Source organism: Grammomys surdaster, unplaced genomic scaffold (genome assembly GCF_004785775.1).
Source record: "Grammomys surdaster isolate TR1022 unplaced genomic scaffold, NIH_TR_1.0 804, whole genome shotgun sequence".
NCBI lineage: Eukaryota > Metazoa > Chordata > Mammalia > Rodentia > Muridae > Grammomys > Grammomys surdaster.
Genome location: NW_021605223.1, coordinates 273,154 through 289,972, shown reverse-complemented (window position 1 = coordinate 289,972; position 16,819 = coordinate 273,154). Strand labels below are relative to the sequence as shown.

The window sequence follows — 16,819 nt, the reverse complement described above, 5'->3', positions numbered from 1 at the left end:
GTGACACCCCTCCGCTTCCCAGCCCCTCACTGGGAGGTTTTAGGCAGGGACTCTACCATTGAGCCATGCCCCTAGCCCCTCACTGGGGGATTCTAGGCAGGGGCTCTACCACTGAGCCACGCCCCCAGCCCCTCACTGGAGGATTCTAAGGGAACACATCCCCAACCGTTAGCCTGGTAGGCTTTTCAGTACGGCAGTGATGGCAGGGAGCCCATGAATAGCCAAAAGTAAGTCTGATTCATCGGCACCTTGGAAGCCTCTGATCACATCACATTTGCTGTTGTTCCCGTGGCTAAAATCCAAAGTCAGGCTGAGAGAGGACATCCAAGGGCTTGTCTGTGGAGAGGCAGAACTGGGGAACAGCGGGGCTCGCTGGCTCAAGAGTTCAGCTGCTTGGCCATCATAAACTAGGAAGCATTTAAAAATCACCACCTTGACTGGCTGGGGAGATTGCTCAGGAGGTGAAAGCTTCATCTTTCACAGCACACAGACACTTCAAATCAATAAAGACACACACAATAGTATTTCTACCTTTTATTCTTTTTTTCCAAACACAACACAGAATGACCAGACAGATTTGCCCCCACATTCCAACAGACAGCTTCATGAGCCAGAAGTGTGGGGCTCTCTCTATGTTGAGAAGGGCACCTTGTCCACTGACCAACTTTTGAAACCTGCTCTTCTTTCAAGGGTAACACCATGATTGTGTAGCTGCAATTCCAGCATGGAAGATTGACATTTCCCAGAATTCCTGTGTCCAGGCTCTCCCAGATCTGAGGTGCTCATGGGAGCACCGTGCTGGCAGTCAGCGGCCTGTGACAATGGAGACTGAGCCTTTTCTATTGGACACTTCCAGAGGCCTCAGTCTCGGCTTTATTTACATTCTGGGAAAGCCTAAATATCCTAATGAAAGACCGTACTGGCAATATATGTCACTTACACCTGTAATCCCAGATCTTCAGAGCCCAGGCATGAGTTAGAGCTATAGAGTTAGGCCCTATCCTGGGGGTTGAGGGGGAGAGTCATAGTTTAAAAGGCAGCCACCTCTATCTGAAGTCCAGGACAGGAGAGGCTGAGGCAGGAGGAGCACCTGGCATCAAGTATTTGAGATGGCCTGGATCCTCTATCTCCAAGTAACAAAACAAAAACGGACAAGGAATCACACAACACAAAAGCGCCCATATACAAGCTTATGGAGCTGACCAGAACACACACAATGGCCACAATATGCTTCTTCTGATGCATCCAGCATGGGCCTCCTGCCTCAAGGAGATGGGACAGCAGCAAAGCCCAGGACAGGGATTGCCAAACAAGACATGGTCAGAGCCAGGCATCATGCCACATGCTTGTGATCCTGGCACTTGAGAGGTGGAGGCAGGAGGATCGGGATTTCAAGGCCATCCATCACCGGCTACATACCGTGTTGAAAGGCAAGCCCTAGGCTATGTCAAAGTACCAAAAAAAAGAAGACCGTTTAAAGAGTGCAGGACACTTAATAGGAAGTCACAGGAGACCAAGTTGGCTGTTACTGTAGCCAGACCAAGGGAAGTGGCGCCCAGGCAGTAGAGGAGAAACATTTGAGTTCCAAGCTTCTCAGGAGGGGCTGTGGTACCTGTGAGCTGGGTATGTTTGAGCACATTCATGAGCCAGTGTGTGCATGCTTAGCTTCATGCATGTGTAACACATGCAAATTTTCAGCTACCGCTGGCTGTGATGGGAAATTTTTTTTAAAGATCTATTTATTTATGCATGTGAGTACACTGTCACTGTCTTCAGACACTCCAGAAGAGGGCACTGGATCCCAGTGTAGAGGGTTGTGAGCCACCATGTGGTTGCTGGGAATTGAACTCAGGACCTCTGGAAGAGCCGTCTCTCCAGCGCTGTTGTGGTTGATATTAACTGACAGAATTTACATTCACTCTGAACACGGCTATGGAGGAGTGTCGAGGCTATGCTAAAGGAGGTGAGGTCACTTACTGTTCGAGGCACTATTCATTCCATAGGGCTGTGGTTCCGGGGTGAAGACAGAGGAGGCGATTTCTCTGTTTCCCGAATGTGGCTGCGAGGTCTTCCTCCCTCTCTGGCCACTGTGCTTTTCCCGCAATGGACTGTATTGTTGAACTAGGAGCCAAATGTATGGCTAATGCCTCTGAGAAAAAAAATCAGTCTCAGATCCTATTTGTACTTGATCCATTGGAACATCGCAGGTTTGGGAAAACTATTAAGCCAGGAGGTGAGGGAGGCCTGTGATCCCAGTTACCTGGGAGGCTGAGTGAGGAGGATCTCAAATTCAAGGCCTGTCTGGAATAGAGTCAGTTCAAGGGCAGACCAGGCAATTTAGTGAGACTTTGTCTTGATATATGAACTTTGGCTCAGTGGTAGAGCCCTGCCTAGACTCCCCCAGTGAGGGTTGGGGGCTCAGTGGTAGAGCCCCTGCCTAGAATCCCCCAGTGAGGGTTGGGGGCTCAGTGGTAGAGCCCCTGCCTAGAATCCCCCAGTGAGGGGCTGGGGGCGTGGCTCAGTGGTAGAGCCCCTGCCTAGAATCCCCCAGTGAGGGGCTGGGGGCGTGGCTCAGTGGTAGAGCCCCTGCCCAGAACCCTACCTCCAGCCCCTAGAGCAGGGCTAGAGACATGGTTCCAGCAGATTGTTTGCCTTTAATATGTGAGGCACTGGCTGAAACTTCATTATTGAGGAGAACTTATCAAATATAAATGAAACATGGGTATGTGAATTGGGCCCTCCATCTATCAATTCACCTCTTTCCAATTAGGCGTATCACATGATCTGAGGTGTTCACAGGTGTAAGGAACACATCGGTTTTGATGATTTAGCAAAAAGAATGTTGGGCCGGGTGGTGGTGGCGCACGCCTTTAATCCCAACACTTGGGAGGCAGAGGCAGGCGGATTTCTGAGTTCGAGGCCAGCCTGGTCTACAGAGTTCCTGGACAGCCAGGCCTACACAGAGAAACCCTGTCTCGAAAAAACCAAAAAAAAAAAAAAGAAAAGAAAAAAGAAAAGAAAAAGAATGTTGGGCTGCTCTAAGAGCTTTAAAATGGAAGGCAGCTGCTGTGGTTTTAGAGTATTAGTCCCAGTACTGGAGAGGTGGGGAGGCAGAGGCAGGGCCAACGCTGGCCAATTCAAGCATCAAGGACTTCGTATCAGGCTGGCTGAAGATGGGCTGAGCAGGGAATGAGAAGATTCGGGGTCAGACGATGTGGAGTTCAAGGCCAGTCTAGACTCTAGTGGGATCGGGCGGGTACCCTAGGAGCCTGCAATTCTCTGTCACTGAAGACTGCCTTCAATTTCAAATTCTCCCGTGTCAACCAGAGGTGCAAGGATTACAGGCACCAACAGCCAAATCAGGGGCCTCCTTCCATCGGGCGAATGGTGTCAGAGGTGAGAGTTCAAGGTGAGACGGGGGTAAAGCCGGGCTATGCAGGCCTCCGATTATTAGCCCTTGGATGCTCTTAGGATTCCAGTCCAGTTCTTTCATCTACCAGGTGAACATATACGGCGCTCGTTCCTGTGGTGACAGCAGCCAAGCAGCTGCTTCTGTTCCTTCTCCCGCCAGGTGCCCGCTTCCCCCTAGCTCCCTCTTTGTTACAAGAGGACTGACAACCTGAATTCCAGGCCACGTGCCAATGATCAGTAAACGAAGATGAGAAATACTAGGCACCTACCGTGTGTCGGGCCCTGCTCTGGGTGCTAGGGTACACCCAAGAGAAAGACAGGCAAGGAGTGAGAGTCAGTGAACAGGCAACTGAAAGAGTGAATGAATAGATCCATTGATAGTAATGTTCACTACAGGGACGATCAAGCGGCCAGGATCAATATGAGCTACTTTGGGTGATCATAGAGCCATTTCAGGGAGACCTGATGGATGAGCAGCCTATCTCAAAAAGAGATGGAGAGGGAGGGCATTCCACGGAAAACCAGAAAACGCACACGTCTCAAGGCAGGACCTGAGCAGCAGAACAACAAATCAGGGTTGCTGGAGACGGGCTGGAAATGGAGAAGAGGCAGGGCCGGGCCACACACTGCTTTGCTGTGTTGATGAGCTTCTGGCCTGTGTCTCTGAACCCCTTTTCTGTTTTCAACACTGAGGAATCTTACTCGGCTCTTCCCACCGGCACAAAGCTTACAGCACTGTGGTTTCTGCCTCTGCCTGCCTCCTGGCACATTCCCATAGCACCAAGGGCCTACCCAGCTCTCCCGTGGGGGACCCTCGTTCACAGCAGCCGCCTGTGTGGACCAGCAGCAGGTATCTTGGAGTGATCGGAAGAGGTCATGCAGAAAACCGTAGACTGCTACAGCAGGACTCTTGCCTTTCCAGACAAGCAGGAGCACAACACTCTGAGGCCGGTTAAGGTCCAAATGACAGAAGAAACCGGTATAAACTAAAGCAAAACAGGAACATACAGGCCAGAGACCCTCAATCACCCAGCACCTATAAAATGGGGGTAGTCATACCCCTTCCCAGTAAAGCTCGGAGAGGCAGTTGCCTCGATCCCAGTACATCAGAGGCTCAAGGGAGGTCTTTCCAAGTGTGGGTTTCTATTCTTCCACACTCTAAAGATCCTAGGCTCTTGCCATCAGAAGACTACCTTACCCAGACCCTCCGTTGTCTCTTCCCTTCAATTTTGTGAGACAGTATTCACTACACTGAAAAAAAAAAAAAAAGCCTTGAAGAGCAAATGACAGACACTCTTCCACACTCCAAGAGACCAAAGAGTCTCCAGCAGGCTCCTGGTCTCCACAGCGGCTTCCCACCACCCAAGAAATGACAACCAATCTCCAGAGCCTTCTTAGGAACCAGACTTTTTCTAAGCCTCTCACAGCTCCCGCAAATCTGTTTTTTTCATCGGGCAACTGATATCTTGTTTCCCTTTGGGAACCCCGCACTCCAAGGGTTCTAATTCCTTGCAGCTCCAGGTCCATAGACATAGGTTCACTCCCAGAGCAGGAAGGAATCAAGGCTTCTAGAGATCCAGGACCGGGTGTCAGCTGGACGCCAAGAGGCTCCTATTCCCAGGAGTCCCAGGCCCTCAACTTCCTTTACTGCATTGGTATCTGGATGACACACATCTGTCGCATAGACCCTACTCCCATTCAGAACCTAGGAAATCGGGTGACTGTAAGTCTCCTTCAAGTCTCCCGGTTTGAGTAACAAAACTTCACTCGTTAATCTCAGAGGCTGTGGGGCCAAGAACCGAGTCACCAGACACCCCCAAGCCCCACCACACACCTCATTGGTTGGGCTCTGGGGGTCCCAGCACCGCCTCAGCATCAGCCAGCATCTCATCAAGGGCTTGCAGCAGCACACCATGCGCAGCACGGTAACCCAGCCCACCGGTTGCCGCTGCGCCACCCGCGGGCCATAGGAAGGAGAGCGCGCCCAACGCCGCACCTCCCGCCGTGCCCTCACCTGCCCAGGACCCCAGCCTGGCCTCTACCTCGGCTCGTGTCACCGGGCCCGGGAAGCGTGTGCGTGCGGCCAGTACTCCGGGAGCCAGGCCCAAGGCGCGCTCACGTCGTGCCACAGCCGCGGGTTCGAGGCCCAGCGCGCGCCTCCACTCGGCCAGCTGTCCCCGGAGAAGCGCCACATCGCAAGCCCAGCCCAGGCCTGGTACTGGAGCGGCTGCCGCCGCCAAGCTAGCCAGCAGGGCTGGCCTCCACGCCCCTGCCCGCAGGGCTGCCGCTTTCCTCCGCGCCGCCCGGGGACTTGCGGGTGGCAGCGCCAGCAGCAGCGCTCCTGCCTGAGCTGTGGGCAGTGCGCGCTGAAGCCAGGTTCCCAGACCCGGGAGGCCGCCGGGCCGCAGCGGGAACACAGGCGGAGGCGCCTCCTCCAGCACCTCCCACTGCTCATCCTCCGGGCTCCGAGCGGCAGTGCACCCCGAGTCCCCGATGCCAGCTTTCTTTCCATCGCTGCGTGCATCCCCTGAGTTCCCATCGCCTGCATTCTGGGCCTTTTCTTCTTCTAGAACCTCGGGTGGATCTTCGCCCTGACCGTCCGTGCGCACACCGACGAGTGGAGCATCTGGGGACACCAATGAGCGGACCTGGGCCCAGTTCTCCTCGGTGGGAGCCCCAGGGGTGACGAGGATCAGGGCATCGTAGTGGGTCGGGTGAGGGGTGACGGCAGGGGATGTGGCCGTGGGGCCCAGGGGAACGGTCCAGAGCACTACGTTGGGGCGCTCTGGAGCATGATAAGGGGTGGGCCCAGTGGGTGCAGAGGCAGGAGCAGCACCTGGGTCGCCAGGATCTAACCCCAGTAGCATGTCCAGCACAAGGCCTACGTTGGTGGTGCCAGCCACTGCCAAGTCCAGTCGTGCGCTGCCCAGGCGCTCCAGACCGGCGCGCACCCACGACAGCGCCGCCTCCAGGCCACCGGTCTCGAAGGCCTCACGAACAGCTTCCAGCTCTGCTGCGCCCAGTACCTCGAAGCCATCCTGGGCAGGAGGCAGGAGCCTGCAAGAGTTGGGAGAGAGGGTGGGAAAAACGGTCAAAGGCAGCAGAGCTTGAACAGCAGGAAAAGTTGGGCTAAGCGAGCAATTCCGGGGGGTGGGGGTGTCTTTCTGAATCTCAGGAACTGAAGTAGGAACTAAAGCAGATAGAAAGACGGCATGGTTGGGCGTGGTGGCATGTGTCTTTAATCTCAGCACTAGAGTGGCAAAGGCAGGCAAATCTCTGAGTTCAAGGACAGCCTGGTCTGCAGAGCCCGTTCCAGGACATCCGGGAATACAGAGAAACCCCATCTCAAAAAACCAAAAAAGAGCCGGGCAGTGGTGGCGCACACCTTTAATCCCAGCATTTGGGAGGCAGAGGCAGGCGGATTTCTGAGTTCGAGGCCAGCCTGGTCTACAGAGTGAGTTCCAGGACAGCCAGGGCTACACAGAGAAACCCTGTCTTGAAAAACCAAAGAAAGAAAGAAAGAAAGAAAGAAAGAAAGAAAGAAAGAAAGAAAGAAAGAAAGAAAGAAAGAAAAGAAAGAAACCAGGTGGGGCGGGGCTGTAAAGGGCAGAGCTTAAGCTACCCAGAGTTCTGATCTTGCAGGTAAACTAACTTAAGCTCAGGTTTCCAACAGAAACTAAGATGTGGACCCTGCTCAGACTTCCCCCTGACACAGCCCTCAGGATCAGAGCTTGGCCAATGATGTGTTGGGCAGGACAAGTTTTCTATGGGTGGGGCTTAGAGGAAGGTAAGGACACAATGGCAATTTCAGTGTGGCCTATGGTGTCCCCATGGGTGTTTTCCTGAGGGTGGATATTAGGAAGGGCATGTAAAGAGAGAGATCTCATCTAGTACTGGTGGGCCAGTGAGGCTAACTAAACAAATGAGAAGCGGCTCTCCAACAGATGCAGACCCTTCCTGAGCTGCATTTTGAGATCCATAAAATGAGGCAGCTGGCAGCTGGGTGAATTGAGAGCTGGGAGGCAGCACAGACCGGAGAGGGGATTGGGAATGGAAGAATGGGGCAAGCAACCGGAAATAAAGCTCCTTCATGGTCCGGTGCTAGGGCAAGAAAGGGTGGGAGGGGAGGCATTTGAGAACCAAGCCGACGAGGAGGATGGGCGTGCTGGAGAGGGATCACGAATGTCACACAGAGAGATAGAGTCCTACGTCTTGTCTGACACAAGTATTGGCACATATATCTGGGCTTCTTGAATTCTCACCAGAGAGGGGGGCTTGTGGTGTCAGAGAGCTTGCACGAAATAGGACCTTTGTGGCAGACCCTTCAGATGATTCTGGACGGTGCAGACTTTAAATGACAGAAAAGTGACCCATGCTTATGGCGGAGACTCCCTGATCTCAAAATCTGTGCTCATGGGTGTGTGGTGGTGGGAGGGGTGTTGTCCTAAGCAAATAAGTAGGGTATGGACGAATGGACAGCCAATAAAAGCCTGCCTCTAAACGCTCTAGGAACAGGGCTAGAGAACCTTAAAGAGCTCGTTAGCTGAATTGGATCTAGGCCACCCCATCTGTCCCCTCACCTCTGCAGCGCCTCCGCCTGGGTCCGCAGCACCATGTCCAGGCGCTCTAGCTCCTCACAGCGGTCACTGCTGCTGCAACCCGCGGGCAGCACAAAGAGAGGCACAGCTCCTAACCCAGCACTGTCCAGCAAGGCCGCAGTCTCGTCCCGGGCCTCAGCTGCATCCTGGGAATCTCCAGGACGCAGATTCCGTACAGCCAGCAGCGGTGTTCCTCTGGCCAGGGCGGCCCGCGCTGCCTCTCCCAGAGCTGGGGTCAAGGGCTCCTCGCTCCCCTCAGATCCAGGTAGCACCAATACCAGCAAGTTGGCCTCTGCCGCCCAGGGCCCGGGAGCTGCGGGTGGGCAACTCAGCTCACCCAGGAAGAGGCCCGGAGCCGCAGCTCTCAGGCTGGGCACGCCAGAGTCCGGCCGTCCATCGGGAATCTCCACCGTGTCCACATTCTTACCGCATAACGCGGCGATCAGGGCGGACTTTCCCGAGCCGGGAGGTCCCAGGAATAAGGCAGTCACGTCACCCTGAGGCAGAGGCATTGCTGGAAAGCAAGAGGCGGGGGGGGGGGGGGAAGACATCGGTCAGGAAGCACGTAAGACTTTTTTATTTGCTTCTCTTCTAAGCGTCTCGCTGTGTAGTCCTGGCTGGCCTGACACTCAAGAGATCCTCTTGCTTCTGCCTCCCAGAGTGCTGAGATTAAAGGCGTGCTCCACCACACCGGTCAACACCCTTTCCTAACTGCTTCACTGTAGATCCTCCAGCCTTCCATTTTCCAGTGTCACTCTGTAGGACCTAGAAACCCAACCCCCAGGGGCCTATTCCCCGGAGAGCCAGGTGTATGCCCATTCTCCAAACGAATGCACCCCCCCCTTTTTTTAAAAAAAGGAAAACAACAACAAAAAAAACCGGAAACCTGACTGCCAATCTCTCTGGAACTCGAGGATTGTCTTTCCCCTCCCCGTTCCAAATCACCAACCGAGCAGAGAGGTGACACGCCTGAGCACGGAGGCCCAGCCCCTTAAGACGAGCTAATGGAGGCTGAAGGGGCAGGAGTGTCCGGATTTAGAGACATCCGGACTCCTTCAGGTGGCTCTATCCTGATGGCATTCCTTCCGAGACCGGCTGTGTCTTGGAGCCACTGCAAAGATACAGAATTTTTGGCAGCTCGCTCTTTCTAGGTAAGGCTGAGCGAAGGCACAATAAAACCCATGCGCGTGCGCAAAAAGTTTTGGGGCGGTGCCCCATCACGATCAGCAACCAATACGCCTGCGCAGCAAGTTAAGGATTGTACGGCAAAGGGGACAGGAAGAGATGCGCCCATGCCACAAGCTTAGCGTTGTACGGAGCAAACAACCAACGTCATCATCTCGCACCCCGGAACAGGGAAGGACCTCTCCACTTGCCCTTCCGAGGACTTGGCTGCTGTGACTGTATTAGTGCCGGACTGCAACCTTGAACCTGACTCGGAATCAATGGTGGGGCAACTGGGCTCGGAGATCAACTAGAGTCTGGGAAAAACTATCCCGCTCTCTTCCGGTGACAGAGCTTTGGCGACCGACAGTCAGGCGCAGCTAAGGGACAGCCTTTTACGAGGAGGAACCCAAGAGGCCACAGAGACCATCGAGAACTAGGAGCAGAAGGCAGTGCACGCGAGCAGCGGGATCTAGACATAGGCTAGTGAGCGTGTGCGGTGACTACGGGTGAAACAGGAATCACAGAGAAGGATGTCTCCTGGGAGAAGGCGGGCTCGAGTGTGAGCACCACTGCTTGTGTGGAGGTTAGGGTTAGGGTTGATACGTGAGAAACTAGGATGAGGCTGGTACGAGAGACAAGGGTTCCACCTTCGAGGGGATTCGGTTTTATGAAGATGAGATCACGGGGGCTTGAAGACCGAGGTGTCACAAACCCAAGGAGTCTCCCATATGAGACGGCTAGTGAGAGTGTCATTAGAGTTTAATGGATGTCAAAAAAAAAAAAAAAAAAAAAAAGAGCGGGGACCCAGTATGGCTGGCGACACACGGGTAGCCTCGCCCGCTTTTTTTCTTATCAGAACATCGCTCTGAAGAGCCTGTAGAGGGCAAGCTTCTCCCAAGGAGCGGAGTCCAGACAGCTCAGGAGGCGACCTCTTTGAGTACTGCCTGAAAGAGGTGATGGGTGCAGGAGGGATACTAAAGGGACCTCCATATCTCAACGCCCCGCCCTGCTGAAGGTGGCTGCAGTGACCCCAGCTACCTGCCAGGAATGACCACCTCTCATGATCAAAATTATTTTCCTTGATCGGGGTAAACAAGCAGGAGGACGACGACATTTAGAAGAATAAAGAGCTGCCAAGTGAGGCTTGGGTTGTGGAGTGTGACATTGTGACTGGGGTTATCATTACCTGGAATGAGTCCCCAAGGTTCTTGTCCCACCTTTCCCCTAGACTTTCAATATTACTGCGCTTCAGTTTCCCATAGCAAACGGGTGCAACACAGGCCGTGGTGGTAGCACACGTTTAATCCCAGCACTCGGGAGCTAGAGGCAGGCAGTTCACTGAGGTTGAAGCCAGCCTGCTCTATATAGAGCAAGTTCCAGGACAGCCAGGGCCACACAGGGAAATCTTGTCTTTATTATAAACAAACCAAAAGGGGCATCACACCACACTTCTATGGGGGCAGTTATGGGATTAACTGTAAAAAAGGGGAAAACTTGACTTTAATGAAATTTAATTTAAATGATATAATTTACTTTATAACAGCAGTGCTCCTAACTGAATGTTTTCTGTGCTGGGCACATTCGTTGCCAAGTATGAATGACTATAACTTTGATTATCTCATTTGTTTCTAATGGTGGACTGTGTGTCACTGGTACCGCAGCTGTGGTGTCAGTGTCTTATAGGCACAGACCACAAGAAACACACCTGCCTTGGACAAGTTGGGATTACCGTTCAGTTTTCAAAACCCTGTATTTAGACCAGGCAGAGGTGGCACATGCCTTTAATCCCAGGACTCTGAAGGCAGAGGCAGTTGGATCTGTGAGTTCAAGGCCAGCCTGGTCTACAGAGTGATTCCAGGAAAGCCAATGTTACATAGAGAAACCCTGTCTCAACAACCACACACACACCAAAAAAAAAAAAAACCCTCTGTATTTAAGATGAGTGGTGGTGGCTCAAGACACATCTTTAATCCTGGCACTCAGGAGGGAGAGGAAGATGAATTCATGAATTTGAGACCAGCCCTGCAGGGCAGTGGTGGTGCACACTTTTAATCCCAGCACTTGGGCGGCAGAGGCAGGCGGATCTCTGAGCGTTCAAGGCTAGCCTGGTTTACAGTGAGTTGCAGGACAGCCAGAGCTACATAGTGAGACCCTGTCTCGATCAACAAAAAAAAAAAAAAAAAAAAAAGAGAGAGAGAGAGAGAGAGAGAGAGAGAGAGAGAGAGAGAGACCAGCCTGGTCTACAGAACGAATTCAGGGCAACTGGGGCTGTTACGCAGAAAAACCCTATCTTGGGAAACAAACAAAAGACACCCCACCTCAATTTTGTGGTCAGAACAAAATTCAGGGGACTGAAGAGAGAGCTCAGGAGTTAAAAGCATCTTACAGAGATCTCAAGGTCAGTTCTCAGCACCTGCATATTGGCTCATACCACACACAACTTCAGGTACAGGAGATCCAATGTCTTCTGACCTCTGCAGGCACCAGACAAACATATGGTGCACACACATACAAGCAAACAAAATAGGATTAAAAAAAAATCAGGGACTTGTGCAAGGTAGGCAGGGGCTCTGCCACTGAGCCACCACCCCAGCTCCTCTCTGGGGGATGCTAGGCAGGGACTCTGCCAGAGTCACATACCAAGTTTATTGGGTATTGCTAAATATACCATGTGAAAAGACCCAGGCAGAGTGTTCAAAAGAGTTTACAGGATTGGGCTTGTGTGTGTGTGGTTTTAGGAAGATTTCAAAGAAGAGGGTTTTTAGCCAGGATTGGATGCTGCCAGAAAGCAGAGGCATCTGTGATTGGGTTTTTTAGTTGTCCTGTTTTTCTGAGAGAAGGTCTCTAGCTAGGAGCATTGCTACAGTGTCTACAATTAATTGGGGCAGCAAAATGGAGCTCTGACATCTGCGAGTCAGATGTGTAGACCAGGCTGGCCTATAGACCAGGCTGGCCCTGAACTCACAGAGGTCCACCTACCTCTGCTTCCCAAGTGCTGAGACTAAAGCCATGCACCACCACACTTGGCAATGACTTAAGAAATCCACAGTGGTCAGTCTGACCCAGGACCGAGGGGGCGGGGCTGAAGCTGAGATTGATCGCTCCGGAAGCAGTTCCTCCTGTTAGCCAGCCACGCTCATGGCTTGGGCGGGTCCCGTCATAACCTCCTCGCCTCTTGCTGCTGATCTGTGAAATTGTGTCTGTTGCCTAGACAGAGGCCTAGCAGCGTCAACTCCCAGATGCCAGGGCTGCTTGTCACTGTCTCAGAAGCAGTAAATTGCCACCATTGCGGCGTTACATGTGGAGTTGCTACAGTCAGGACCCCATTTTTCTGGTTGATGAGACTTGTCCTTGCCTTGGAAATTAAGAGATTCTACCCCAGGCAGTGTCTTCATCACCGTGCCGCTCTGTCCGGCAGGCAGACTGGGTTCTAAGACTGGCTGTATCTCTTCATGTCGCCCATCCATACTCCTGCCAGGGCTGCAGGAGGAAACTGCCCCGCTATGTATGGACAGCACTATATATAGGCCTGCCCAACAGAAAACAGTCGTTTTAATTACTGCCGTGGTTCTAAGGCCAAAGACAGGTCTTGGAGACTCCTCCTGGCTTTCCCTTCACCTCTCCCACATCCCTCAGGCTGCCTGGAGGTTCTGCAGTGCAGCCATTGCCCCTTTTTCTGTATTCTCTTTTTTTTTTCTTTGTTTTTCGAGACAAGGTTTCTCTCTGTAGTCCTGGCTGTCCTGGAACTCACTCTGTAGACCAGGCTGGCCTCGAACTCAGAAATCCGCCTCCCAAGTGATGGAATTAAAGGCGTGCGCCACCACTGCCCGGCCCAGTTATATTCTATGAGCAAAAACATCAGAAGTCTTTGTGGCCCAGAAGCTGCGGGGGTGGGGGTGGGGGCAGGATGGTGGAGGTGGCACGGTGAGGGGGGAGCTCTTCATTCAGTTTTATCTCTCCTTGCTCCTCCCCCTCCTCCAAGGCCTTGTCCACCAATGCAGCCACGGTCCAGGGACCAAGCCACTCTGTTCACCCACCGAGACCCAGTCCACTTCTCTGAGGCAGCACCACCAGGTCAGGATGCCCACACCACCCCTGGCTCCTTGGCCTGCACTGAGGATGGTCTGGATGTTGCCCAGGAAGCAGAGCCCTACTGGGCATGCTCAGGGGGAGATTTTGAGTGGACGTGAACCCTCTCTGCAGTGATGAGGCTCTACAGCTGGGGGATCCATCCCATGCTATCGGCACAGGTCTCCTGGAAGAACTGAATTACCTTACCAGGAAGGCGAAAGGTAAGAGTCACATCTGCAGTTTTTGGAGAACACAGGGCCTTCCCAGAAGCAGAGATATCCGATAAATAGATGTGTTGAGAAAGCAAGAAGGAAAGATTATTCCTAGCTCGCTCAATCCCAGTTAAATAGCTTCAGAGTCCGTAATCACACTTAATTTTTCCCAGATGGATGCCAGGACTGCGGGAGGAAATTGCCCTGGCTCTGTGCCTGGGTGGGGGCAGGGAAGTGAAGCACTGCTGGCTGGCATCAGACCTTTGGAGAATGATAGACAGGAGTGAGCTGGACCCTGGGCGACCAGGGGTGGGGTAGGGTTCACAGTTCTCGTCCCCATCCCTCCCAAACCTAGGCCAGCTTTCCTGACTCTGAGGATCAATGGTATTGCAAGGTACTGCCCGCTGCTGATACTTTACACCCTGTTTGACTAATTCTGAGTACCATTCTAGTGATAGGATATTTTTATACGCACAAATGAGGAGGTGTGAGCAAACCGGCAAGGAAGAGTGTCTGAAAACCATACAACCATATTAAAGTAACTAAAGAGGGAGACCTGGCTCTGAGTGGGGACTGCCAGAGAACATATGGAAGTGGGAAGAGGAGAGAGCACACAGGGCAGGGCTGGCTCAGCCCTGTAGAAGAACTAGTTTGGAATCAAACAGAGATGCCTTCTGCTTTGTGTTCATTTGGCCAACACTGAGCTTTCCCGTGGAGACCTTGTTTTTGGCTCTCCTGAAAGGCCCTTTTAAAAGCCTACAGGTGAAATAAATGTGGTAGGAATGATTTCTGTCTCTCAAATCTTAGTGAGGCAAACAAGACTTTTCCAGACTCCCTTGCAGCTAGTCATGGCCTTGTGATTGAATTCTGACTAAATTCCCGGGGTAGAAACCCCCAAGTCTGGGAAAGAGACCTTCCTTTCCTCTTCCTAAGTGGAATGTGGACATCGGTACCTGGCAATCATTACCATTAAGACAAAAGCAACACAGAATGGCAAGGCGGTCAAGCAGTGGTGGTACTCATTGAATCCCAGCACTTTCGAGTGCAGAGGCAGGCAAATCTCAGAGTCTGAGGCCAGCCTGGGCTACAGAGAGAGAGAGTTCTGGGACAGCCAGGGATACACACAGAAACCCTGTCTGGAAAGAACAAAGAAGAAGGTCGGAGAGGTGGGTCAGCTGTTAAGAGCACTGACTGCCCCTGCAGAGGTCTTGAGTTCGATTTCCAGCAACCACATGGTGGCTCACAACCATCTGTAGTTGGATCCGATGCCCCCTTCTGGCATGTCTGGAGACAGCTACAGTGTAGTCCTATTCATAAAATAAATCTTTTAAAAACAACACCAAAGAAGAATAGCAAAACAACAAGTTAGGAGGAACCTGGACCACCGTTACCTTCAAGAGCACTGTTCCTAGTAGCAGGGAAACAGAAATGCTGTCTTGATTAAGCCACCACTATTTTAGGTCCCTGTCCCATACAGAAGCATTCACAGCAAAAGGACAGGCAGGCATACACACACGAGGACCAGTTCCAGACTGTCGCTTGGTTTTGCAAATCAAGTTTTTGGAACACACTTGGGACTCTATTTACTGTCTGGCTACCTTCAGGCAGAGAACTGAGAAGCTGCCTCAGAGACTGTAGGAACTTCAACATTTGGCCCTTTACAGTCAAGTACTGGCCAAGCCTTGTCCGACTGCTGGCTTCACCTTCTCAGACCTACCTGAGTCTGGACAGCGATTCTCACAGGAAAACTGACCGCCACCTCAGGCTGGTGTAGGTAGATGTGTGGCAGGGTAACCAACCCTAGGGCTCCTTTGCCAGATGTCAGAACACAGAGTGCAGAGTTCACCTATATGGACTATATGGACTATAGTGCCAGGACGATGAATGGGGAAACAGGAGAGACGTCATTCGGCCATCACCTTTTCTCCAATACACCAGTTTTACAGAAGTGAAGCCTTCCCTTTGGCACCTAGGGAAAGCTTGTTTCTGCCCTGGGTGCTGTCCAGAATCCATAGAGCTGCTTTCTGAACCCCAAACTGATAGATCAAATCTCCCAAGATAGTGGCCGGGCCAGGTACCACTCCCCACACCCGTCAGATAGCATCCCAAGACTTTGAATGGCACTGATGGTGACCCCTTCCCGTCTCTGCTACAGACCACACTATATCAGCCCACACTCCACCCTACGGCCTCCCTGGCTTCCTCACTGGTATGCTGTGGTCACGCAATGGCATCTGAAAACCTCACTCTCGAGGCTCAGCAGTCACCTCCTTCCCAGCTGTGTGCTCAGTATTTTCTATCCACAAACGCCAGGCTGGGATCTGCCCCAGGACCTTTGCACTTCTTCCCAGTGCAGTGACCACAGGTCCCTGCAAAAAGCCTCATTGTTACGTCGGTCTCAACCCATGCCACCTCCTAAGAGAAGTCGCGACCTGCTCAGTTTGCCCTAGTCGGCCTTTTACCGTAGTTTCTCTGCAGTACTCCCCCGGGGCCTGGAGTCGCAGTTCGGGAGGGAATTTTCCTTATACTTGAATTCAAGCTCCTAGGAACAAGAAATCTTGTGCCCCCAACTGCCACTGCCTCACCCCCAGTAAGACAGTGTGTAGGATGAGGTTCTACATGTGCTCCGACTGTGTCAGGAGCAGAGTCTTTAGCTGTGTTCACTTAGGGCTTTAGCTAGAGACCACCCTTCCAGAGACTCAATGATGCTGGAGCTGTCTGCAAACTCTGCCAGGCTTCCTCCAGTTCTGAACTTGAGGTGAGTACAGAAGAGGAGAGAGGCAAGAGGCTCACCCGCTTGGATGAGAGCGTAGAGTTAAGGTGACCACTGCGGCCACTGGGACTGGGGTACCCCAAGTCTCCAGCACTAGAACTCCAGCCCTTCTCTGTACTCAGTACAGAGAAGGCACTTGCAGCCCCTGAGGTGGAAGCATGAGCCAATGGGCAGTGTCTTCAGCAGCTGTAAAGGACACCCTCCCCCATCCCACTATCCCAGTCACCCCTACAGTGGAACAGGTTAATTTTGTTTGATTTTTTAGACAGGGATTTTCCATTTAGCCCTGGCTGTCCTAGAACTTGCGGTCAGGTTGGCCTTAAACTCAGGATATCTGCCTGCCTGTCTCCCAAGGGCTGGGATTAAAGGTGTGTGACATCACTATCGTCACCATCACTGCCTGACTGGAACAGATTCTTGACAAGCAGATTTCTGAGTGACCTTTTGTTTTGGCCATTCTAAGAAACAGACCACTGAGCCACGCCCCCAGCCCCTCACTGGGGGATTCTAGGCAGGGGCTCTACCACTGAGCCACGCCCCCAGCCCCTCACTGGGGGATTCTAGGCAGGGGCTCTACCACTGAGCCA

General features: G+C 52.6%; 1 protein-coding gene across 1 annotated transcript; it reads right to left on the bottom strand.

Moving 5' to 3' along the window:
- Positions 1–3,033: 3,033 nt before the first annotated feature.
- On the bottom strand, positions 3,034–9,152 carry Irgq (immunity related GTPase Q). The gene is made up of 3 exons (XM_028782559.1): positions 8,959–9,152; positions 7,992–8,523; positions 3,034–6,468 (listed from the first exon to the last, which is right to left on the bottom strand). The coding sequence occupies exons 2-3, from the start codon at positions 8,519–8,521 to the stop codon at positions 5,247–5,249; spliced, it is 1,752 nt and encodes a 583-aa protein (XP_028638392.1). The 5' UTR covers positions 8,522–8,523; positions 8,959–9,152; the 3' UTR covers positions 3,034–5,246.
- Between the last annotated feature and the right edge of the window lie 7,667 nt (positions 9,153–16,819).